The sequence below is a fragment of the Macrotis lagotis genome, chromosome 4 (genome assembly GCF_037893015.1).
Source record: "Macrotis lagotis isolate mMagLag1 chromosome 4, bilby.v1.9.chrom.fasta, whole genome shotgun sequence".
Taxonomy (NCBI): Eukaryota; Metazoa; Chordata; class Mammalia; order Peramelemorphia; family Peramelidae; genus Macrotis; species Macrotis lagotis.
In genome coordinates, this window is record NC_133661.1 from 274,880,619 (window position 1) to 274,907,687 (window position 27,069).

Here is a 27,069-nt window from a genome sequence, read left to right on the forward strand (position 1 = left end):
GGATTAGTCTTTGAGCTACATGTCCCTGACATCTAGTGGTTCTGGAAAATCAAAACCACCTGAAATACCCCAATACTCATATCCCATTGTCTACCTTACAGAAGCTACTTAAAGGCACTAAACTGACGGCTCAGGAATTGCTTAGTCTATAAATTACTCACTGCTTAATCCCTTCCAAGTTGCCTCCTTCCTTACCCCTTTCCCAGATACTCTATATAAAGGCTGGCCTTAATCCCCTGCTCTCTACTGTTATCATTTCAGTTGCAATAACATTGCAACTATCCTTAATTTCTGTACTTTATGCTGCTTACCTCTTGCTGGCTGTCCAACTGCAACACTTGTCCCTATTTTTGTTCTTACATTCTTATATTCCCATAAATGTTTAATCCCTTTAATTAATTACCTTAAAAGAATAAAATTTTTTGCTCCTAAATACTTTTGGGTCAAAAATTGATCTTTTAAAGTGAATTTATTCACATTCTGGAACCACAGACTAGATCACCCTAATGTACTTTTTCCTTCATCACTATGTTAAGAAATGCCTTTTTTTCTGTTTTTAAAAATTAGAAGTTCCTTTGTACATTATGTTTATGAGTTAGAATATATGCCTATACAAGTAAGTGAATGATAAAAAAATAAAAGTTAAAGTATTAATAGAGTAAATTTCCTCATCTAGAAAACTATACTAACAAAATGATAAATCCAGTCCCTTCAGTCTCCTATAATTTGAGATTTCTCTAACATGTATTAAGACAAACAACTGAAGTCTATTAATCATTCAAGAATATCAAAGAGAACTGTAATTTTTGAAGTGTCATTATTTTACAAAGAGGATTTCTTACATTATAATATCCCATAGCAAATGTTGAGTAAGACCCTCAACAAGGATCAACTAACAGTAAATCATTGGTCATCAGTCAGATTCCTTTATGTTTTGCAAAGAATTTTTTTTTGTGTGTGAATGCAATAGGTACAGCCATTGTGATACTTGAGAATTATCATTGTGATAAAATGAGATTATATCACTTTCTCATTGATGTAAATTAAAGATGATTGACTTAATAGAGGAAAAAGATTAAAATACTATTGCTTCTACTATCATTGCAGTTTTTAGCATCTTCACAATCATTTGTCAAGATAAGTAATGTCAAATGTTCCTTTTCAAGGGGTTGCATAAAAAAAAACAACAAACTTCCTAACATTGCATCAGCCTACTATTTATTTGAACAGCACATTACATACTTTGATGCACTCTGTTCCAACTAAACTGGATTTCTAGTTATTTCCTGAACATAATATGCATAAATAAAACATACATGCCTGGAATGTATTTGGAGAGGAAGTGGGCAATGCCCAGAAAATTAACTTTAGAAGTCAGAGGAACAGTTACAGTACTTATGTAAATAGAGATCCTTGAGCCGGCAAGTACAAAATAAGTCTGACTAATCTTTGAAGGGAGGCCAATATAAGTTTAGAAATTTATTGACTAAATAGGATGTTCTGATAAGACTAACTTAGAGAAAAACATGAACTCACTTGAAACAGATGTGGTCTTGATTAACTACGACTTCAAAGTTAACACATTCTCCCCAAAACTGCCTGCCATCCTATCCTTATTACTTAACTTCCCAAATAATGAAAATAGCTACAACCTCTTCCTACAGGCTAATTGAGCTTTCTTCTTTGTCATTTAAATGTCTGAGTGAGAAAAAAGCTATTTATAGGGGGCAGCTAGGTGGTGCAGTGGACAGGCAATGACCCTGGAGTCAGGAGGACCTGAGTTCAAATCCAGTCTCAGGCACTTAATAATTGCCTAGCTGTGTGAACTTGGGTAAGTCACTCTTAACCCTATTGCCTTAAATAAAATAAATAAAAAAGAATTATTTATGTGTACATCTCCTTCATTGTTTGGGGTTATGGCTATTGCTTATCAGCTTACTTTTCTAGTCTTGTCTCTTGATTTATTTATCTCCAGTCAAACAGACCAAGGCTGGGAGGATCTCAGGACATATGAGTGGAAGAATTCCCAACACATTCCCTATTACCACTGGATCAAATACAAAATCCTTTGTTTAGTATTTAAAGTTCTTTCAAGGTCCCTTACACTTTGTTCCTCTCCATGTATTTTATGATTCATTAACAGTGGTCTTCTTACTGTTTTCTGAATATGATAGTTATCTCTCAACTCTTGTGTCTTTTCTATCAATTATTTCCATTTTCTCTAGCATCTTCAATCTCTCCTATTCTTCTGGTTACCTCAATGCTTTCATCCATTTTTCTCAAATGATCTATGATCTATCTTCTTATCATTCTCAATGTTACTGTATTCTCCAAACATGTCCTAGAGGATTTTATACTTTTAGCTTTGGAACTTCCATTCAGGGTCCTAAACGGATTGAACTGAATATTTCTCATAGCTCACTATGTCTAGGTTGGTTTTAGTCTTCTTGTCATTTGCCCTCCAGTTCTAAAATTATAGATAAATCCATAATGCCATTGAAAGTGGAAAAGGCAGTAGTCTATTCCTCTATAGCTTTACTCACAAGTCTAACTTTTCAAATTATATCATCCCTCCTCAGATACTACCAATCCCTAACATGCTGTCTTTTCTTTATTGTAATATTAAATACTTGAGGGAAGAGAGACTGTTACTCTTTTGTATTTGTATTCTCAACATTTAGTGCAGAGTTTACACCTAAGCACTTAATAAATACTTTTTCATAATACACATGCTTCTGATTTTTTAAAAAAGGATTTTGTATATTTAGAGAGGCTAACCTGGGACAGACTCTCTCTAAATTTATATTTTTGACTTTCAGGGACCCAATTCAGATAACGTCTCTTTCATGAAACTTTCCTGATAACTTTGGTTAGTTCCTTCCTTTCTCTAATCTCTCATTTCTCTCCTATACACCATGACACACTGCAAAATGTAATACTTATTCGTGTCTACATTTTATAATTCTAATAGAATGTAAGCTTCTTCGCACCAAAGACTGTAGTTTTTCATCATTAAATGACTTGTACAAAATGAAAATATGTTGATTTGGGAAAATTTATTTTTATTGTTTTTAGGTTTAGACTTTTTTGAATTAGAAGATTTACATATTTAAGACATTTTGTGCAACTTGATGAAAGCTATTTCTGAGGTTTTTTACTCCTGGTCTTGCTTTTGTATAATGAATATTTGACTCTGGGAATCTCTGAACTGTTTATTCAAGTCTCCATCTATAAAAACATCATAAATTAAACGGAAACACCACCTATGAAATCTATATTCTATGCTTTATGAGTTTAAATAGAAAAAAGGATTAATTACAGGTGACAGAAAACTGTTTCATGACAAATCAGGAAAGTCCTTGTATTATCATAAAATAAAACTAAATGGGATAAATTCAAACCAGAAAGCATTATGTATACTCAGTTGCTGAGTGCCTTGGAACAAATGCCTTGTCAAAGAGTAATGCCCCAGAGATCAGTTCCACATTACAACCTGAGATATCTCCTACATATACTATCATAGAAAAAGTAATATCCTGAGAGTGCTATAGGTTATTGGAATTGGTACCACTGCTGTACCTCTTATACTAGGAAATGGTAAATTGCTGAGATGAGGTGACAGGATGAAAAAAGTTATTTATTTTTTTACACTGAGAACTTACATCAGGGGCAAATTACGAAATGATGTGTCCTGTGAAAAATGCAGTGATGAGATGGTATCAAACTTCTCTATCAAGGTTCTTGACTGAAGTCATATTTATTCATTGTCCTCACATGATTTTCCTTTTTTTTCTATAAAGATTAGGTTCAATAAAAATTAATTCTCCTCAAAACCAATTCTAAGAGGAAAAAAAAATCCAAGAAAGATATAATTTACAAATAAAAAAAATGGCAATAATTAGAAATGACTAAGTAAATACCACAGTGAAAGACCCTTCCAATTGTTTTCATATCTGGCTTCTTCAGTCTGCAAGTTAAAAGATGATTCAATAAGACAGATTCATTCCTTCTTAATTCTGGTTTCTTCAATTTACAAGTCAAAAGATGTTTCTACATTCTGGTTCTGAAAACTTTATAATCTGATAGAACTTGAGGGGGGAGAGAGGGAGAGAGAGAGAGAGAGAGAGAGAGAGAGAGAGAGAGAGAGAGAGAGAGAGAGAGAGAGAACGAGTGTGTGTGAGAACTATTCTGTAGTAACATTTCTATACTAAGAATCAAGTGGATCTCCCTGAGAAAGTGCTTAGAATAAATGTAAGTAAAGATGTCCTATGTCTACAGAATCAGAAACTAATATTTTGAAATTCACAGGTTGAAATTAAAAGAAACCTTTCTAATCAAAATTTGAGCTAAATATGTTCTTATTTTTCTACTACTTACCAGTGTTTTTGCTTTGAAAAGTGGGATCAAAAGGTTATTGAAAGTCTGGTGATGTGATTTCAATTAATCTTTTTAGAGGAAGAAGATAACCTATTTAATATTATTGAGGAACACAACAGAAATGAGATATTTTTTCTCCTGAAAGTACAAAGAGAACAGTTCAAATTTCAATCTAAAGTATTTTTATTAAAAGTGCCAGAATCTCATGAGTGGTAGACTTTTCTTGATTGTGAGACTCTTAATACAACAATTGGACTAGAAAAATGTTGGATAATTAAATTGACTTTGCTGTGGTTTAAAGAAAAATGGCTGCATATCTTTGCTATCTCTCTTGAAAAAGAGGAAGAAATGGTAATTTCATTTTAAATATTTTGCTTAACAATGAATTTTAGAGTCTAATTTTTCAACTATGTAAGCAGAGAAGGAGAATCAAAGAAATTACACAAGTGTACAACCTGTTATCTCTTTCACAAGATCAAAGATTTAGAAGAAAAGGGACTTAGAGGCTGCTTTGACCACCTCTTTCATTTTACAAATGTGACAGCTGAGGCTCAGAAAGGTTAAACAACTTGCTCCAGGTCACACAGAGAGTAAGTAGGCAGAACCAGAATATAAACCTAGTGTTCTGACTCTAGACTTGGTTCTCTTTCCACTCCTCCCTCCATGCTGCCTTTTCTAGTAATAAATGACCTGATTTAAAGCAATCTGGGGAAGAATTTATATGACAGTAACAGAACAAGTGTATATTTAAGTTTTCAGATTTTAGTAATCTTCGTGTGAGAAAATAATGGCCCCCAAAAGTCAAACTGGACACTGTGGTGGTGTGTTAGATGAGATCATCCTATATTCTCTCCCCCTAATAACTCCCAAAAGAGAGTTATCTTTTGGTTTTCCCTCCCTTTCCAGGCAGGTTGTGCAAAGTGCAAGGCAAAATAAATTAAGGCAAAAGGAAAGTAAAATAAAAAAAAAAAAAACAGTGAGGGCGAGCATGTTGTTGACTGTGTAATAAAACACGTGCAGAATATACCTCAGAAACACTATAGGTAGATGAGCACGAGGGAAGCCGAGCCTGGTTGTGCAGTGAGGAAAAGAAAACACTGTTAAAAAGGAAAGATGGCATAGTAAGGGTCTCAGAAGTTTAGATGGTTCCAACACCAACACATTAGCCAGGGATTTAAGTAGTTGTTATAAGAAGACATTTTAGTTTGAAAATATCCCAGGCCTCAAGCCATCTGAGTGGAATCTTTTCTTGGAAATACCTGGCTAAAAAAGTAAGTAAAATGAATTAAAGGGGATGTCTCTTCTCTTCCCAGAACCTCCTGAAACTGTGCTTATTTGGGCAATATAGAACATTGGAAATGTTTTTTCCTGCTATATTGCACTGATTATTATTAGTTGAAAATCACATTTAAAATTATTTTTATTGAGAGATTCTTGAATATATTAATGCCATCCTCTTCCCAGGATGGCAAAGCCAGCACATTCTGATCTTTTGTCTTCCTCCAACTTGTCCATTTCCAAGTTGATAAGAAAAAATACCACCAAATGGCAACATCATTGCACATACATATTTTCAAATAGATTAATAATTTGAATACAAAAGCCTTACCAGACCCAACTTGCTTTTCTTCATTTTCATTTAAGCCATGTTAAAATGGATTCTAAAAGGCCGAATCCATTCCAAGTTCAAAAACCAAGGGCTTTGTTTTGTCCTTCATTTAAATTGTGTATCTTATTATCCCATGATCTCAATTTTAATGAAGGCAGACACAACTAGAAAGACTTCTTTTGGGTAAAAATTTGGAATAATAATCCAAAATGCACAGATGTAGGAAGAGGAATGATAATAAAGAAGTTTCTGCTAGGGAACTGAAAATACTATTATTTGATTCTATTCTTTCTAAGCTAAGAAGAATGAGATATGTAGAAGAAAGCTCAAGGGGCATTAGATGGATTAAATTAGAACTTTTATATAATGGTTAGAGGCTTTAACAAATATAAACATAATCCCAGGCAAAGCAATTCTGATTATGTCAGTATTATTTGATGGTTTGGGAAAGTACTTATTACCTTTTTTTTTTTAAAAAAAATGTAGTGACATATAATACCTTTTTAACAAAGATATTTATTTATTTTTCTTTATTATAAGGCAAATTCCAAATAAGATGAATTTTGCAGAAAAGCATGACTGTAAAAATCTTTAAATCATTGCTCTCTTTCTCCAATTGCTCAGTCTGTTTTCATTATCTCAAGGGTTAATAGCAGACAGAAATTTGAAAAAAATAATAAAAACAGTTTGGCTGATATCACTCCAGTTTTTGGTATTTCTCTACTCTATTTTCTGTTACTAAGGAGATTTTTTTTTTGTCAAAAAGATATTGTATTATCTTTCATTGTATTAAATATCGGTTCTGTGAGCAATAAACAGCTTTACAGAAGTACCAGCATGGAGAATACTGATTTAGGCAAATGTCATTATTGTAATTAGTTTTTTGAGTTTTGGATGAGAATTTTCAGTTTCTAATTCTAAAATATTCTAAAGTTTCCAATTCTAAAATAAAAAGAATTTTAACATTTTGCATTAAAGTATGATTGTTACATTTCAAAAACCATATTGAGTAACCTTAAACATTCAGGGGATTTTCTGAACTTGTGGAAAATAGTAAGAGTATTAATATTCCAATGACTGAAGCTTAACACTATATGCTTTCTGTCAAGGTACTCATGATGCCAAATAAAAAGTTTATAATGATATCAACAATCCAGATCAATGTATTTGTTCCAGATCTGGGATTTCATCAGAAAGGGAGCTCTGGTGAAAGCAGCCCATCCTAATCCTAAAACCAATGTAAATCAATTTTCCTTTTCTTGCAACTCTGGTATTTATATTCTTAGAGAATTCCTAGGCTGTAGAGAGGTTGAGTTTCCTAGGGCAAAAGCCTGTTGGTTTTAGAGATAGGACTTGAACCTAGGCCTTACCTGACTGAAATCACTTCTCTAATCATTATGCTATTGCTGTCTTACCTGACTGAAATCACTTCTCTAATCATTATGCTATGCTGTCCTTATTGATATATATAATATTAAACCAAATAGAACATTGTAATAATCCAATAAAAAGGTTCATTAAAAATAAAAGAATCAAATGATATCATGATATCATGCAAGAATTAAGATACATTTTAAGATCATCTGAGAAGATGTAGAAGGTCAGGCAATTCCCCAATCACACAGATATTTCCCAATAGAGACACTTTGAAACCTTTTCAGGGACATATATATTAAACCATGGCATTTTTATATATTCTTTTTATGTTATATTTTTGCTTGGAGCAATTATATCATGAATAAAAGATTATGATTTCTGGTGAAGTCATAATGGAGAATTTAGAGAATTCAAAGGAGAAACAGATGTTTCCCTAGGGGAAGCAGCTTTCTTTATCACAACAGGATTCAGTAATAAACAGAACATTCAAAAAAATGTATTAATTTAATCACTGGTCCTTTCATTGGCTCTTTTTTTTTTGGTTTCTGCAAGGCAGTGGGGTTAAATGACTTGCCCAAGGTGACACAGCTAGGTAATTATTAAGCATCTGAGGCTGGATTTGAACTTCAGTCCTTCTGACTCCAGGGATGATGCTCTATCCATTGCACCACCTAGCTGCCCCTTTTCACTGGCTCTATAATTAGTGATTAAGAGTTAATTTTAATGTTCTTGACTTGATAGATAAAAACCCTAAATGGAACTTCAATAATAGATCAAATAAATGAAGAGTTTAAGGTTAATTTAATGTTTGTGGGGTAAAATGGTAGAAAAAGGAAAGTCAAAAAAATGTAGTTACATGGACAGGTTAACAAGTCTAATTATTAATCTCTAGGAATGACTGATCAGAATTTATCCCACATCAATGAGTAATTCTGTTTTAAAGCTCTAGATTCTGGGAAGAAGGTAATTTCACTGTTTCTATTCATAATATTTTAGTTTTAGATATTTTAGCACAGTAATCTGTACTTGTATTATATGAAAATGTATGATAAAAAGGCACATGAATAGTGTTCATAAATGCAAAGACAATAGTTTCTTGGACATCATAAATATGTAACATGAAATTACATAAATATATTAGACCAAAAACCTCGAAATTAAATCGCATGCACTACTATTAATTATTCTTCAAATGAATCTATACATAGCTTTTTATACATCCATCCCTGAACATTTCAAATTATTCTTCAAAAATACATCCACTGTAAAACTGAGCTTGACTTAACTCCAATATTTTCCTTAATATCTACCATGTGACTGTTTTTGTTTCAAGCTGTAACTCTTTTTGTTAAACTAAAAGAATTCCTCCTCTTTATATCAATAGAGTAAGTATAAACATTTATTACAGCCCTGACACATAGTGACTATTTTCTAAATTTTACTTATTGAATTTCAATTATCTGTCTTCATAAGTCATCCTCCTTTTATCTTTTCTTCTTTCTTGATGTTGTTCAGGAGTGAACTAAATGTAATAGTATGGAATTCTATCAAGTTATATAGAATGTAGAAAATAAAAGAGAGTACAAAATGTTCCATTTCCCCACCTGATAACTCAATCTAGTGATAGTTTAAGTTTCTTTCTTATGGTAACTATAATATTTAGCTATCTATTAGTTAATAATTATATTCCAAATATTTAAGATTTGACTGTTTTCTATCAATTCTCATTTGACAAATCTATCTGACACTATTATTTATCAGATTATTACCATTAATTATCTAAATTAAATTCATCATAAGTCTTTACTCAACATTTTTAATAATATTTCTTTGGCATCTATGAATGTTTTAATATTCTACTAGTTATGTCTCTGTTTTTGGTAAAAAGGGGAATTTTTTTCTTATACATGGGATCTTTCTCTTGTAGTTATGTATCTTACTGAATTCCAAGAATTCTTTTTTTCATCTATTAAATTAGACAGCTAATATTCTAGCACTTTGGAATCAAATAAAGCTATCCCTCTTAGATAATTATATTAAGTCATGTTTATTATACTTTCACTCTTTAAAAGTGTATAGAAAAGGTTTGCTTAGATTATAAAGCACAAATACTCTTATTTGTTCTTAAAGAAGAACCTTCATAGGAAGGAATTTAATAGTTTAAATGATTTCATTAAGGAAAATTCTATTCCCTAGTCTTCCCTTCCCACTCCCATTTCCCCAATACAGGTTAAGTGTATTCTATAAACTATCAGATAAGAAACTATTAGAACTTTAGTAAAATTACTTCCACAAACAGGTTTAAAAAATGAAAAAAAAATGACAAATCAAACCCATTTTTTCTGAATTTTCTTTCTTACTGAAAAGTCGTGGCATTTCTTCAAATACATTAAATCTAGAACAATATTACTTTTATATATCGCCACTGTAATGAATGTAGCCCTCCATGAAAAAATGAATAGTTATTATATGCTAACTTAATGTTGGAAAAGTACTAATAAAATCGTAATTTCAAAGGGCTCTACTAATGAGAAGTAATCTAAATAGATTTGCCCATACTTTGTTCTTCATGAAAGACACAATATTCATTAAAATATTACCTTTAAAATGGTTTTACAGCAAGATAAATTAAGCAGAAATGGATGAGTCTGGACTAGTCATGCAATTTGCATCCTTCCTTCTTTACTGAATTTATTAGGAAAGCTGGAGGTAGTGAATTGAATTTTAATATTTCTTTTTCCATATGTTAGTCTATAAGGGAACTTCTGGATGGAAACATCTAATATTCAGTGTCCCTTCATAAGGAAACCTGGGCAAAGTGCTACCCAATGAAGTGTCAAATTATGCTTGGTGAAATGAAGGAAAATCTAGAGATGATAAGGCTATAATCTCATGACTGTAACAGAACTAGGAAGCAGAAAATACTTTTGTTTTTGTTCTTTAAGAATAATTCTCTCTATGGATTTATCTTTCCCTGAGAGAAAAAAGAATGATACTCTGGTTTAGTAGAATGAGGTGGAAAGATAAGCCCATTATTAGTTAATATCCTTGGATTAATTACGTATATAGCTAAAAGTCTTTTGAACTATTTACTTCAGAGATCATGGATTCAGGGATCTCAACTGGAAAAATCTAATGACTTCCTAATCTACTTGGTAGCTAGACCAAGTAACTCAATGAAACAAGGAGACAACCAAAAATTTTGATTCTATTTTGAATGTTTCAAAATTATTATGATACTATGATATATAAGTGGTAAGTGGGAGAAATAAAAACAAGAACTATGATTCACAGGTGCCATTTTCTGAAACTCTAGGAATAGAGTTCAGGGTGAAAAGATTTATACTTTTTTTTACTGTAATATAACATATTCTTGTCTACTAATTCTACTGCAGAGAATTAGGAATGAGACCTGCAATTTCATTAGTATGGAGTAATCCTGGATTATTTCTGCACCTCTGCAATATGTCATCCTCAAGAGTTGTTCAGAGCACTGAGAGCTGACATGCTCAGAGCATGTCAATATATGGCACAGGTAGGATTTAAACCCATATCTTCCTGGCTTTGACATTTGCTTTCGATCAATTGCAGCAAATGTTCTCTCTAAATCTACATCATACTCTAATTGAAAAAGTGCTCAAGTTTTAACTAAAGAATATCTAAAAATTATTCTTTAAAATGTGTTGAGAAGTTTGATATATTTCTAATAAAAATCACAAGTTGAGGGGGACAGTCAAGTATGCCAAGAAGCTCATAAATAATTTGTGTCTAAATTCTAACATCCAACTTTACTGTCATGAAAAATATGCACTGTACAAAAAGATGTATTAGAGCTAAGTAGATGCAATGTGAAAAATTAAATACCCAAGGTATGTTTTGTTTTGTGGCCAACTTCCTCCAAATGAAATTTTAGGTACGACAATATATTATCTCAAATATTTTTATGATGGTTCATGAGTCTGTTTAAGATATAATTACTATATTTGGATTTGGTTATTTTTAATTGAAGAACATCTCAGAATATTTAACAAATGTGTGAGTTGAGAAGTTTGTTATCTTATTCTACTGGATCATAGAATAATCCTTTAGCCAATTTACTTAGGATTTCACCTTGATACCAATTGTTTTTCCTAATGATTGACATGGAGCACATTAATCTCCCACACAGACCAAGTTTGAGAAGCATCAAGGCTTCATTTGCCTGAACCAGCCCATAATTTAAAATTCAGTTTAATATTTTTTAATGAGAGGTGGAAGATAGATTGATGGAAAAGCTTCAAAATGAAGTCTCATATAAAGTGATTGCCAGTAAGATAAATATATGTTTATAGCACAAATTTGATTTTCAGCAGGGAATTTTTTTACTTTAGTAACTGGTCTAAGTTATCAAACCAACCCAGTATTGGTCAGTGTGGTATAATTATTCTTTTAAAACCTGATAATTTTGTCTTTATTTCATATATGTTAGCACGAAACCCCAGCTATAAGAGAGAGAGGGAGAGAGAGAGAGAGAGAGAGAGAGAGAGAGAGAGAGAGAGAGAGAGAGAGAGAGAGGAAAGAGATGGAGATGAAAGGACAAACCAATTAGATTTGGTGTTACCAGCCAGCGGAAGTTTAGAAAAAAAATCACCGAGTGAAATCGTACATTTACTCTGAGAGAGTATCCTTTCACATTGCCTTCTAGGTGATCTCTGAGCTCCTCCAGCTTTCGATGGAGCTACATGTAAACATCAGAAAATGAATTGAAAAAGCAACTTGTTCTATTTGCATTTTTTCTTTTTCTTTTCAAGATAAGATCACAGTATTACACATTTCTCACTGCCCCTGGCAAAACATTTCATGACATCAAAGTTCTTTTTTTATAACGCAAGCATATATATTCAATAAACCAATAATTTGGAGATCAACATTTTATTTTATTTAATTACGAGAAACTTTCCCCCCCCCAGGAACAGTGAAAGGGAAATAAACATAATAACTGCCAAATAATTTCCCAAGTATTTACTCTTAAAAATTTTCTATTTATTTTCTTAAAAGAGGGAGGAGATGAAGATTTTTTATTTTTTAGAAAACCTTGCCTTTTCCTTCCAAAATATACCATTGTAGGTAGACACATCCATATCAAAATAATACATTGATTGGATCCTATATTTTTGTTGTCAAATATGTATATATTTGTTGTCAAATAAGTATATACATTAAGCTATCAGTAACCATACACTTATAAATTGGTGTCCAACACATTTAAAAGCTGAAACTAGAATGACAAATACACACACACACACACACACACACACACACACACACACGTTATTCAGCATACAGCAGATGCTATTTTGTAACTAATGATGCTATCTTTCCATTCCATTAAATCTCATTGTATCACCATCACTAATTTCAATAAGGTCTCATATATATTCTGTATTTTTTCATTTAAATTTTAGGAGTGACCCAAGGTAAAAGTTTGTGTTGGCTCATTTTCTCCAAAATAAAAAGAAAAAGAAAGAGACCTCACAAATAGACAGTGAGGAATGTTCTAAGTGCATCACTGTGACACACAAACTTCCATTTTTAAAAAATTAAATCATTTTAAATGATTTTATTTCTGAAATATTTTATAATAAAACATTCCCATCCCCACTATTATGTGCTCGGTGAAATAACATTTTCACAAGTGTTGCCCGCTGTATAGCAGTGTTAAAGAACAAAGAGGATGGCTTGTCCTGAAACAAAGGAGACACATACACACACACATACACACACACCAAAAAGGAAATTAAAAGAAAAATTAAATGAAAATTAAACTAAGAAGGCAGGGAAAGGACAGGGGGCAGAAATTAGTAGTTTTTAAATTGCTAAAAGGAAATAAGGTGAGGGGGAGAAAAAGTGAAATACTGAAATGGCTTAAAATTAGGTTTCTGTCATTACAGTCTCTTTACAGTGAATTATTCTGGCATTTGGACTATACTGATAAACATAATATATATTATAAGAGCAAATGGGGAGTGGGGCAGAGGGAAGAGTTTGATTCTTAGAAATTTATGTTTTTTAATAAATATTTTAAATTCTGCGAATTACCTAAAATTTTTGGTGGCAGCAGTGGAAGTGACTCTTGGCTACCTTGGAAAGTGTTTCTTAAGGATGAAAACTTTTTTTTTTTTTGCTATTGCATCAAGTCTAGATGATAGGTAGAGTGGTGAGTGCCTGATATTGATTAACCAAATAGAAAGATAAGGGTTTAGCAAAACTGTCATTAGAAAAGAAACTTTTAGTTGTCCATTAAAAAATTACACCCAAATTAGTAACAGTTTTGAAGACTGTTTTTAGCTAATCAATATAATTATCTTAAAAGATTCAAATAAAAAGGGTAACATGTTTAAAACTAAAAGCTAAATGTTGAAATAGTTCTTATTAATGCTATAAACTATTCTTTTTTCTTAGTTACTAAGCATACAAATATTAAATGAAACTCTTTACTCTTATACTAACTGTTTTTGTGGAAAAGAGTAAAAATTAGCAAGAGCATGGAAATATTTAATTATTCTTTACCAAAAAAGAAAAAGGGGAAGAACATATTCTGAAAATGAACCAGTTTTCTGTGTAACAGGCACTTAAACGTAGAGTGACATCAATCAGAGGAACGGTTTAATCTAGAGCCCCAAATTATAGGCACCTTGAAGGAAGCGATTGCTCCATTTTGTTTCTAGTGCCATTTCAAAGCTAGTTATTTGGTGGCTTGCCTTCAGCTGGTTGCTCTTATGTATAGCTGAAACAAAAAATAATATGACCCAACAGCCAATAAAAATATTGAAATTAAAAAACAAACAAACAAATGGGATGGTGGAAAATGGAAAAAGCCCCATCCCACCCATCCAACCCTCCCAAAAAAAGGAAGAAGGAAGTATAGGCTATTGACAAAATTCTGCCCCAAAATGTTAGAAACATATTTACTTTGAGGGATCCAACTCTACTAGCAACTCCTTTGCTTTCATCCGGCCGTCTAATTTGCTACAATGAGGGAAGATGGGTAAAAAAGACAGAAGAATAAAGAAAAAGTGAACTTAAAAAAATTTCTACACATTAGTTAGCAATACATGCAAAGACATCAGTTGACTCTCTGAAGTACCCCTCTGAAAGGCTAGAAGAGATTTTAGTTTTGGCTAATATAGAGGTTGCATGCTTTCTGAAACAGCTATACCCTAGATTTACTCTTGGCTATTTAGACTGGGGCAATGACTTGAGAGCCTTGGCTTTATTAGGTGAATTTACTCAATATTCTTCTATGCTGGAAAAGAAACACTTACTTTTGGCTATCTGGGGCCTTCTGTTGAGGCAGGACTTGATGAAGCATTACATCTGGACTTGGTTTACAGAAAACAAGGAAATACTAACACTTCTATGGAGAATAAAAGCTTCCCTTGACTGTGCTCAATGTATTAGCCTCCTGTGCCAAGGTTAATATCAAAAAGCATCAATTGTGTCATTAGAAACACAAGGGTCCTTAAAGTGGCAAGTCAGTCCTGACAAGTATGTAATATAGTAAATAACTCCAGCTTGATAACACAAGCACTAAGGTTTTTCAGCTGCCATTAAGTTTCCCAATTAAACAATTGTGCTGCCCGACTAGAAAATTTTAATGCCAGACCAACAATAGATATAATCACTCCCTTAAATCTTCCTTGCTAGTTCAGTTAATTTTCTTCCATGTGAAACAATCTTTTTTCTTTAAGGAGTGTGTGAAAAGCAAATTAAAATGCTACTCTTCACACAACATTACTGAAACATAATAAAAAATCCTGAGCACAAAGTCTTAAATGTATTATGCTAATTAGGAATCCTTTAATTTTTATTGGTGTTTTAATCTGAAGCATTGCTAAAAACAAACAACTTAGATAATGAGAAAAAGGCAGGAAGTTTAACAGGTTGGTAGTTCTAGAACAAGCTGATCCAGATTAATGATCATCTTTATGGTTTTGCTGTCACAATTGGTTCATGTGATTTTTAAAAGAGTATTATCGTGGAATAAATGTGATTCCTATATCTAAAGAAAATCTTTATTTTAATTCAACAAGCATTTATTAAATTCTTACTACTTCTAACACTACTAGAGAATGATAGGCAATGGGGATACAAACTGCCTTCAAGGAGCTTACATTTTCTTGGAAAAGGGCCTTGAAAAATCCAATATAAAATAATAGAAAGAGAGCAGCTAGATGGCACAGTGGATAGAGCATCACCCCTAGAATCAGAAGTACTGGAGTTCAAATCTGTCCTCAGACACCTGATATTTACTAGCTGTGTGACTTTGGGCAAGTCACTTAATCCTACTGCCATGCTAAAGGCAAAAACAAAACAAAAAAATAATATACAAAGTAAATTTTGATAAGTGGTCACAAGCAACTGGAGGAATAAAGACAGGCTTCTTCTAAGATGTGAAATCTGAACAGAACTTTGAAAGAAGCTAGGGCTTCTATAGAGGAGAAAATATATTTCAGGCAAAGGCCTGTAAAAAGGTATGGAGTCAGAAGATGAGATCCAGGGGAAAGCAAATAGGTCAGAAGAATGGAGAATATCTGAAGTTAGTAAGTTCAGAAAGGAAACTGAAGCCAAAATCTTTCAAGCTAGCCAGGGAGTTCTCATTTTAATCTTAGAGAAAAGAGTTTATTTGTTGAGAAGAGGAGAGGCAGGCTAAGACCTTCAGTCTAGGAATATCAACTGGGCAGCTGTATGGAAGGTAGATTGAAGAGAGGTTGGAGGTAAGGAATTAAATGAGAAGTGATGGGCCTGTTTGAGTGAAAAAAAGGAATAGATGTAAGATATATAGCAAGTGGCATATAAGGAAGAGGCATCTGAGAAATATGAGATTAAAGAGTTGAGGATGATTGATGTTTTGAACCTTGGGTGACTAGAAAGATGAGAATGACCTCAACAGAAATGAAGTTAAGGGAGAGGGTAAGGTTCCTCCCTCCCCCTCTCACCCCTTTTTAGGAAGATAAGGGGTTCTCTTTTGGATATGTCGAATCTGAGATGCCTTTGGACAACTTTTTCCTAGTAGCATCTATTAGCTATGTTATGTATTTGAGATTTCTCTGACAGGAATACCACAGTGTCTCAGAGTGAGAGTTGTTAAATAAAGTTAATTAATTCAAGAAGTAGTAATGTTAAAGAAAAAAACATAATTGACAATGATGTTCAAAATGGCCTGAATTTTATTTAATGATAATTTATTCCTACTGTTCTTTCATTGATATAGGTATTCTCTTTACTGGTACAGATCACAATGCATCTATGCTTTCTCATCCTGGGCAATTCTTCTCCAAAGTTTTCCCCAGATCTTCTAATCTAAAGATTATCTATGCAATATTCTGTAAGTCATTCTTTAGGTCTTTTTACATTTCATGGAAACTAGTAAATCACTTGAGCTTTGATATAGAAGACAGGGAGTTGGACTTGGAACCAGTAAGGAATGGGTTTTGACTTCTGCCTCATACATTAGCCATCCAAATGAATGCTATAGACTAGACAACAGATATTTTTCATTTGCTTAGTTTTTCTTTGGGGATCACTTTGGGGATAATCCTTTGAGGTGGTCCTTTTTTTCCTGGAGTTTGATATACTCAGTATAATATGATCTGGAAACAAGAAAATCTAAAAAAAACTTCAACATCTATGGGAAATACTATTTCCAATTGGATCAATAGAGGTATTATTATTCATGATATTATTCATTATAGTTTAAAACAAGTTGGAAATCATTTATTTTATGTGTCACCTTATGCTAATAATCAGGGAAAATCATCATCAAATTACTCACTTTTTTAATTAGAGCTTTAGATATTAAGAAGTAATTAAGGGATATCAGATCTTCATTAGAAAGGACATTGAAGGTTGCAATATAATTGGTAGAACAAGTTATCCTGGTCATTTATGAAGAGCTTTTCTCCCTTACTAAAAAAGGCTTTCAATTTAACAAGGAAATTCAACAAATATTGATAGCTTACTTTGCTAAGCAAACACTATGTTAGGTAGGGGTAAAAAGACAAAATAAATAAAGTAGTTTTACATTCTTTTTAGTATTAAAAATTAAGTGTAAAATAATTACTGATGAGTTTGAAAATAAAGTGGTGGGGGTGGCTAGGTGGTGTAGTGGATGGAGCACCGGCCCTGGAGTAAGGAGTACCTGAGTTCAAATCCGGCCTTAGACACTTAATAATTACCTAGCTATGTGACCTTAGGCAAGCCACTTAACCCCATTTGCCTAAAAAAAAAATAAAGTGGTGACTATGATGTACAAATATGAAGTATAAAATAATATGTGTCTTGTGAAGCCTCTTACAACAAAGATATTATTTAGTTCAAACATCATTCATGTCAATGTTTTATACAATTGTTTAAGGAATTTCTCCAAGGATCTTATATGTTATATGTGAATTTTTCAGTTAAGAATGATATGAAACAATATAACATGAACTGACTTATTCAGAGTTGCAAAGGAAATCAGTATTGAAAGGTACAAATAAAAGTCATGATCTTCTATTTCCTTGACAGAAGTATTTCTATATCATTCTCTGAAATGGGTAAAAGATTGATGTTTATGAAACGGTAATTTAATCAGGAAAAATTCAAATATCACCTAATTACAGCTTAAGAAATACAGCACAGATAAAGAAATAAAGATGCCAATTTGTGGAGAAACAAAAAGGCACATATATTTGCTGTTAATAATTATTAAAGCTCATTAACGTGTTGAGATTTGAAGTCTCATTGAAAACTAAGACACATAACACAGTGACAGTTTAAAGAGTCTTAGAAACTGCTAATTCCCTTTTCAATAGTTTGGCAGCAATTGGGTATAAGCAAATGAGTCAGAGAAAACACTTTAAATCATTAAAAGAGGGAGGCTTTAGAAAACCAATGTGATTTTAAAAGCAAGTGAGGGCTATAATCCACTTATCTATTGATTTCATGAACTGGTTAAAGAGGAAGATAATAAATTCTAACAAACTTAAGAAAGAATTTGAAATAATACTTATTTTCAAGAAATGGGGGTTGGAAAGGAATGGAAAACGGAATTAACAGGTTTTGAAAAATAAAGAGGTAAGAAATTAAGGTCATACTACTTGAAAAACAATGGAGTAAAACTGATGATTTAATTTATTCCATATTCAACTCCTAATTATCTACAGTAATGGAGAACAGAGATAATCTGAATAAGTGAAATATTCAGTTAATAAAAATGCTTTATTTAAAGCCAGAAGTTTGTTTTTTAAATTTTTTTTAAAAAAATTTATTTTTCCCCATTTGCATGTAAAAATGATTTTAAACATTTTTTAAAATGTTAAGTTCTAAAAAATTCTCTCTTCTTCACTCAATTCTCTCCCTCCCAATTGAGAAGGCAAGCAATTTGATATGTTATACATGTAAAGTCATGCAAACTATATTTATATTAGTAATGATTATTTTTAAAAGACCAAAAAAGACCCTAAGAAAAATAAAGTTAAAAAATGCTCCAATTTTCATTCAATTTCATTCAATTTTTATCAGTTCTTTCTCTGGAGGTGGATAGCATCTTTCATCATTGGTCATTTGGAACAGTTGCTGATATCAGCAAATGCTGATGATAATTCACAATGATCATTGTAAAGTGATCATTGTATTGCTGTTACTGTGTACACTGCTCCTGCCTCTGCTGAATCAGTTCATGTAAGTATTTCTAGATTTTTTGGAAAGGATTTTGTGTGTCATAGCATAACATAACAATATTCCATCACAATCATATACCACAACTTGTTCTGCTATTCTCCAGTTGATGAGCAGTCACTCAATTTCCAATTCTTTGCCACCACAAAAAGAGCTGCTAAAAATATTCCTGTACATATAGGCCCTTAAGCCTATTTCAGAGAAACTTGTTGTAAATATTTTTTCACAGTTATGATTACTATTGGGTATTTTCTTCCATCTGTTTAACTTCCTTTCTCTTGCCTTTTATCCTATCATTTCTCAAAAGTGTTTTTTCCTAATCCCTCTCCCCTCAATACAGACTTACTAGAGGTATTGCTGGTCAAAAGGTATGCACAGTTTTATAGTTGTTTGGGCATTATTCAAAATTGAATGGTTGGATTAGTTTACAACTCTACCAAACAATGCATTAGAGTCCCAATTTTACCATAATCCTCTCCAACATCTGTCACATTAGCCAATGATAACTTAAAGTTGCTTTAATTTGCATTTTCTATAAATCAATAGTGATTTAGAGAATTTTTTCACATGGCTATCAATAGTTTTGATTTTTTTTAATCTGAAAATTGCCCTGTTCCTATCCTCTGACCATTTATCAACTGAAAAATGACTGTATACTTATAAATTTGACTGAGTTCTTTATATATTTGAGAAATTAGGCCTACTTCAGAGAAACTTGTAAAAATTTTTTCAGTTATGATTACTATTGGGTATTTTATTTCATCTGTTTAACTTCCTTTCTCTTGCCTTTTATCCTATCATTTCTCACAAGTGTTTTATTCCTAACCCCTCTCCCCTCAAATCTGTCCTCCCTACCATTAGTTTGCTCCTTTCTCTTATTTCCTTCCTCTCCTGTAGAGTAAGATATATTTCTATATTCAAATGAATGCTTATGTAGTTCCCTCTTTGAGCCAATTCTGATGTGGATAAGGTTCAAGTGTTTTCCAGGACCCTCCCATATTCCCCTTCACTGTAAAAAGTACTTTTGTGCCTTTTTATGTGAAATAATTTACATCATTCTACCTCTTCCTTTCCCTTAACCATTGCATTTCTTTCTTAGTCCTTTATTTTTTTGATATCATTCCATCATAGCCATGCCCTCTGTCTATGTATATACTTCTTCTAATTGCCCTAATAATGATAAAGTTCTTAGGAGTACCCTTTTCCTATGGAGGAATGTTAGTCATTTAACCTTACTGAATCCCTTATTATTTTTCTATCCTGTTGACCTTTTTATATTCCTCTTGAATCTTGTATTTGAAAGCCAAATTTTCTACACAATTCTGTTATTTTTAATCAGAGATTCTTGAAAGTTCTCGTTTTTCATTAAATATTCATTTCCCACCCTGAAGAATTATATTCAGATTCTTGGATGTAATTCTATCTTCTTTTCTCTCTAGAATATCATATTCTCAAATTATCTGATCCTTTAATGTAGAAATTGCTAAATTTTGTTTTATCCTGACTGGTTCCACGATAGTTCCATTGAATTGTTTTCTTCTGGCTACATGAAATAATTTGTCCTTGACCTGGTTCTGAAATTTGACTATAATATTTCTGGTAATTTTCATTTTGGTATCTCTTTCCAGAGGTGATTGATGGATTTTTCAGTTTTGATTTTATCCTATGGTTTTAGAATATCTTAGGACTTACTTTACTGAATTATACATAGTAAATGCTTAATAAATATATGTTTAATTGAATTGAGTTAAATTGACCTGACCTAGGAACCCAACCATAGTTATACCTATAATATTTTTTTCCTTGAAAGTTCTAACTATCCTTGATAACTATAGCTATAAGTTTTCCTTGATGATTTTTTGACAGATGACATCTAGGCTTTTTTTTTTTTTGATCATTGGCTTTCAGGAACTCTAGTAATTCTTCTTTTTTTAAAAATTAGGCTTTTTTGCAAGGCAAATGCGGTTAAATGGCTTGCCCAAGGCCACACAGCTAGGTAATTATTAAGTGTCTGAGGCCGATTTTGAACTCAGGTCTTCCTGACTCCTGGGCTGGTGCCGCGCCACCTAGCTGACCCCTTCCTTTCTTTTTTGCAAGGCATTCAGGATTAAGTGATTTGCAAAGGACCACAACAGCTAGTAAGTATCAAGTGAATGAGGCTAGATTTGAACTCAGGTTCTCTTGACCCTAGGGTTAGTGCTCTATCCACTGTGTCACCTTGCTGTCCAGTCCAATAATTCTTAAATTATATGTCCTGGATTTATTTTCTAGGTCAGCTGTTTTTCCACAGAGATAAATCACATTTTTTTTCTATTCTTTTGATTTTGTTTTATTGAATCTTGATGTCTTGTGGAATCATTAGCTTCCACTTGCCCAATTCTGATTTTTAAGGAATTATTTTCTTCAAAGAGATTTGGTCCCCCTTATTCTATTTGTTTAATTCTGTTTTGAAGGCAATGGTCTTAGGCAATAGAATAAGGCAAAGACCACTTCATTGGATTTTTGTGTCTCTTTTACCAAGCTGTCCACGCTCTTCTCTTGATTTTCTTGTATCACTTTCATTTCTTTTCACAACTTTCTTCTACCTGTTTTATTCGATTAAAAAAAACCCCTTTTTTGCTTCCCCCCCCCCCCCAGGAATTCTTTTTTGAGCCTGATACCAATTCACATTTCTCCCACTTTTAACTTCATGTTAAAATTGGACTCAGTTGCTAGGGTGGAAAGGGCACTGTCCCAAGTTTCAGGTTTTTTTATGGTACTGTTTTCAGAACTAGTTCTAGAGGGTCTGTAAGTTTTCAATTCTTCCAAGGTGATATGATCTGAGGAGAAGTGGATCTTGTCTCTCCTGGTCTGTGCATGACCACAAGAACTATTTTCTTCCCTGGAACTGTGACTAGGGACTCTTCTTTCTTGTACCCACATTCTATGGTACTGATGTTCCTTCTCATCTTGGAACTGTGACTTGGAACTGGGTATGGGCAATGCCAGAGTCTTGCATTCAGTACCAGCAAAGGGTCCCTTATAATCTCCTGATCATTTATCTGATCCCTTTACTATCTGTGGGATGAGAGCTCCAGAAGTCATTGCTGCTAATTCAGTTGCCCTCAAGACCTGTTGCTGGCTTGCTTAGGCAAATCATGTCCTAGACTGAACGCCTCTATCACCTTAGTGAGACAGACCTTTCCTACATTCGTGGTCAATTGTTTTTCAGTTATGTCCAACTCTTTGTGATCTCGCTTGCTTTTGTTTTTGTTTTTTTTTAAAAGATTCTGGAATGATTTGCCATTTCCTCTTCCAAATAATTTTACAGATGAGGAAACTGAGGCAAACAGGGTTAAGTGACTTGCCCAGAGTCACATAGCTAGTCACTGTCTGAGGTCAAATATGAACTCAAGAAGATTAAGTCTTCTTGGCATTAGCTGACCTGATCTTTCCTGTTGCCCTTCAAAATGGTCTTGGGTTGGAAAATTGTTTCAGCTGGTCCTTTTGTTGGTTATGCCATCCCAAAATTCACTTTGAAGTATTCAGCTTCAGTCTTTTGCAAAAAATGGATATGTAGAACTGAATATTTGCTTTTTCCCTAGACATACTGAAAATATATGTCAAATTGAAAAAGACAACAGGCAATCACTAGAAAGAAGCAAATATGTGTGAATAATTCATAATCTAAATAATAATCATATTAATAATAATCATGGCAAGATAGTCTCTGATTTAAAAGTGATTGTTTGAAACTTGGACTGCATATTTCTGTAGAAAAAAATGTTATGGCTATAACTATGGGTGGATTCCTAGGTCAGGTCAATTTAACTCAATTCAATTAAACAAATATATTTATTAAGCATTTACTATGAATAATTCAGTAAAGTAAGTCCTAAGGATGAAAAGATAAAATATGAAATTTTTCTTGCCTTCTCAATAGGTGAGGGAGGGGTAGGAGGAAGAGAATTGGAATTCAAAATTTTTAAGAAATGAATGTTAAAATAAAATAGGTAAATTATAGTCCTTGCCTTCAAAGAGATTACATTTGACAGGGGAGGAAGAAGTGAGGCTCAGTCAAGAGTACGACAAATTCCCAAATAAGTATAAAATAAGGTGGGTAGTGGCAGATACAAAGGAACAACCCAAAGAAAATGCTTCAGGAAAGTTTGAGGGGGAGGGAGAATACTTTTAGCTTGGAAGATCTCAAACCATATTACAAAGGAGTGTAATTGGAATGCTCCCTCTTCTCATCTGGCTCCTTGGCTATTAGCCAGTGTCCACTTAGGTAAGAAACCTTTATCTGTCCTCTTTAATATTAGTGCCTTCTCTATGAGGTTATCTCCAATTTATTCTATGCATATCTTGTTTGAACAATGATTTCCATGCTGTCTCCCCCATTAAACTGAGTTCCTTTAGAGCAGGCATTTTTTTTCTTTGTATTTCCAGTGCTTTGCAAAATAGACACCCTGATGCTAGTTGAGTGACAGACTGTAAGTTTTATAGCAAAAATGGCATCAGAGATGATTGTCAAACAAAGGATTATGAAGGACAGAGGAGAATGTGGAAATGCCTTTATGAATGCATAGAGGCAGGAGCCAGAATTTAGGTAACAGTTTAGTTTGGATGAAACAGAGAGTCTGTAAAGTGGTATGACATGAAAAAAAAGCTTAGAAGGTTAGACTGATATCAGTCAGTATAGGAAATTATTCTATTTTATTCCAGAGGTGACAGGAATCTAGTGAATGGGGATCCATAAAAACCTATTTAAGATAGAATATATCTGAAATATAGAGCTATAACGATAGTACTAGGTCCTTTAGTTCTTACTCCTCAATACAATTCAGAGGTTCATCCTTTCTCACCTTCTAGGAAATGACAATAGAGGTTCCCTCAACTGTATGCCATCAAAGTGGATGAGGATGCAGTAATTTTTTTAGGGACTATATGATACATGTCTTCCTCAGCTTGTTTTGGGCTATCATCATTCATGGCTAGCAACTAGTTTCTCTTCTTTCTTGGCCTGCTGCAAAATAGAACACAATCTTACAATTTCTCCCCTACCTGAAGCAAGCAACCAGAGCTTTTTGTGTTAGTTTTTTTAATGACTAAAAACTAGAAGACAGACTAAAAAGAATTATTTTTTACAACCAGCAACAAAGTATAAAAATGTTCCTCAATTAATGCTATAAAATTATAGGATGTTGGTCACTGGATGAAAGCAGATGAGGAATAGGGAAAATTTCCAATGACTGACTAGTCCACATCATTGTGACCTAGATAAAAAGAAAGATAGTGTTCCCTTCTAAGGTAAGTTAGAGGGAAAAATAATGACTTCTTTTTCTTTTCTTTTCTTTTTTTTTTGAAGTGTGTGGAAATGAGATTGGTGTGGGCTGCAGATTTTTTTTTCTTTCCTTTTCTTTCCCAACTATATCAATAATGTCCTGCAGCAGGACATGTCATCATTGATGCTCAGCTCCATGTGAAGTTCTTAAATCCAAACTCTAATATACTGTTACCAATTAAATATTTCCTATTCCCCCAAAATCAGGTAGAATTTTTGCAGGGCACATTTCCCACCTTCTCAATTCTGAAGTGTTCTGTGGGAAACTTGAGGAAACTCAGGTATTGCCCTTTCTTGTACCTCTTCCAGTTATTTGAACTAAAGAGTTTCATCAATAACATTCAGTGCAATTCTTAATAGACAACTTAACACCTTGCAAAGAGATTCAGAAGTCCATTAACCACAATTTTAAGACAATCCTAAAATTAATAAATTTTCCTGAGGATCCAAACCTATCATAGTTGGTGGCAAAGAAATTATATCCACACCCCATACAAAGTTTTATATATATATATATATATATATATATATATATATATATATATATATATATATATATATGTATATGTATATGTATATGTATATGTATATATTACATATATATGTATATATTCAATATATACATTATATATATATATATATATATATATATATATATAGTCAACAAGCAAACAATAGTTTTAATACAGTATCTGCATGATGCTTTTAAGGGTCTATCCTCTCTTAAAACAATTAGGAAAGAACAAAAATTTCAATGTAAATTAAAAAAAGATAATAAGAATAGAAAAAGAAAAGGAAAAAAATTAGCTTACCATTTCAGAGTAGAGTTTAGTCCCAGATGAGCTCCCAGAGAATGTTGGAATTTATCAACATGGATTAGGGATTTGGGATTGACTGGTAATTACCCCTTTTCCTTCAGGTAAGAAATCTAACTGTTCTAGGGGAAAACTCCTCTAAAGAGTTTCTTTGGGAAGATAAGCAACCCATAAGTTTCTCTAATGGGTCTTTCTATTTCAAATGAAGGTCCAGAGTTAAGAAAAAAAAATTATTCAACAGGTCCCTGCAACATATGGGGCATTCCAAATTAAACTAATCTGTATCACTTGACCTTGGGAAACTCAAGGTATTCTATGGGTCTGTACTCTTAAAACTATAGTTCAAGAATTTCCACTATTGGGTTCTTTTTAATAGTCAGCCAGAAGTCATAATTAACTCAAAGCAAAGCCATTTACTGAAATGGCACAGAAAACAAAGTGACCACAATTTGCTCCAAAGAACCTGGGGTGGGGCACCCTTTCCCACAAATAAATGCAATGTCAATGGAAAGAATGGACATATATATAGATGTATGGAATACATGCAGCCCTTATATATGTCATGAGTGGCATTTCATGTCTTCACTGTTGCAGTACTATGGAAATGCTGATAACCTTGCACTAATTCTGCTGACCGTGGTGTCACAGTTTCCGCTGAACCCTCCTCTACTGGTTACTGCTGGGTGTTATTTGACCGTAATCTCTACCATCTTTAGTTTCTCTGCCAACAACCTGGAACAGGTCCCCACTGTCTCACACTTGGATTTTTTGTAAAAGCTGCAGGTGTGACTGCCAGCCTTCAAATATCCCCTTACTTCAAGTCCATTCTCTGTTCAGCAGCTAAGGTGATTTTTCTAAATCACAGATCTGATGATGGCACTCCTCTCCTCAATGGTTCCCCATCCAGGATCAAATACAAAATCCTCTGATTCATATTAAAATCCTTCATAAAAATTTGGAACTTAAAATACTAAAAAAAGAAAGCAATAATTTCCCTATATATAATTGTAGGAAAAAGGAAATGCTATTTAAATTAAATTGAAATAAAATAAAATAAAATAAAATATCAGTTATCTTCAGGGCTTGCCACATATTCTTAGATAGAGTAACACTAGTTTCTTTGCTGTTATAAAAACAAGATTTTCTCTCTCTCACACACACACTCAGACATTTTCTCACTTTCCTCCCTGTCTGGAATGCTTTCCTTTCTTTTACCTACCTCTTGGTTTCCTTGGTTTTTTCAAGTCCCAACTAAAAGTCCCACTTTTTTACAAGTAGTCTTTCCCAACTCTTCTTAATTATAGTACTATCTTTTTACTTTTTATTATTTATCCTGTATGTAATTTGTTCAATTTGTTTGCTTGTTGTTTCTCCCACTAGATTGTGAGCTCCTTAAGAGTAGGTATTGTCTTTTGTCACTTTTTAAATCCCCAGTGATTAGTACACAGTGCCTGAAATAGTAGGGGCTTAACAAATACACTGATTTCTGGATCCCCTGAAATCTTAGTTTAGGGTGGTTTATGTAAGTTTCAGAAAGAAGTAGACTCATCCTCTAGGCCCAGCATGAGTTTTAGCTCTAGGGCTTGCCATCTCCAAAACAGGGTCCCAACTCTAAGCACTATTCTTTTTTTTTTTTAAGGTTTTTTTCAAGGCAAATAGAGTTAAGTGGCTTGCCCAAAGCCATGCAGCTAGTTAATTATTAAGTGTCCGAGACCGGATTTGAACTCAGGTACTCTGGACTTCAGGGCCGGTGCTTTATCCACTGTACCATCTAGCCACCCCTAAGCACTATTCTTCTTGAAGACTTATCTCCACTTAGTATTGCAATTAAACCATCTCCAAAGGAAGTTGCCTTGTATTTCTGCTGC

The 27,069-nt window shown here is 33.1% G+C and overlaps 1 protein-coding gene across 5 annotated transcripts in view; it reads right to left on the reverse strand.

Moving 5' to 3' along the window:
* Positions 1-27,069, reverse strand: part of GPHN (gephyrin) — a 714,820-nt gene that overhangs the window by 206,697 nt on the left and 481,054 nt on the right. Inside the window, exon 11 of one of the 5 annotated variants that reach the window (XM_074236098.1) lies at positions 12,009-12,080. The exons of the other annotated variants lie outside the window; for them this stretch is intronic. Within the exon in view, the coding sequence (XP_074092199.1) occupies positions 12,009-12,080 (72 nt within the window). The remainder of the gene's footprint in view (positions 1-12,008; positions 12,081-27,069) is intronic. 5 annotated transcript variants of the gene reach the window in all.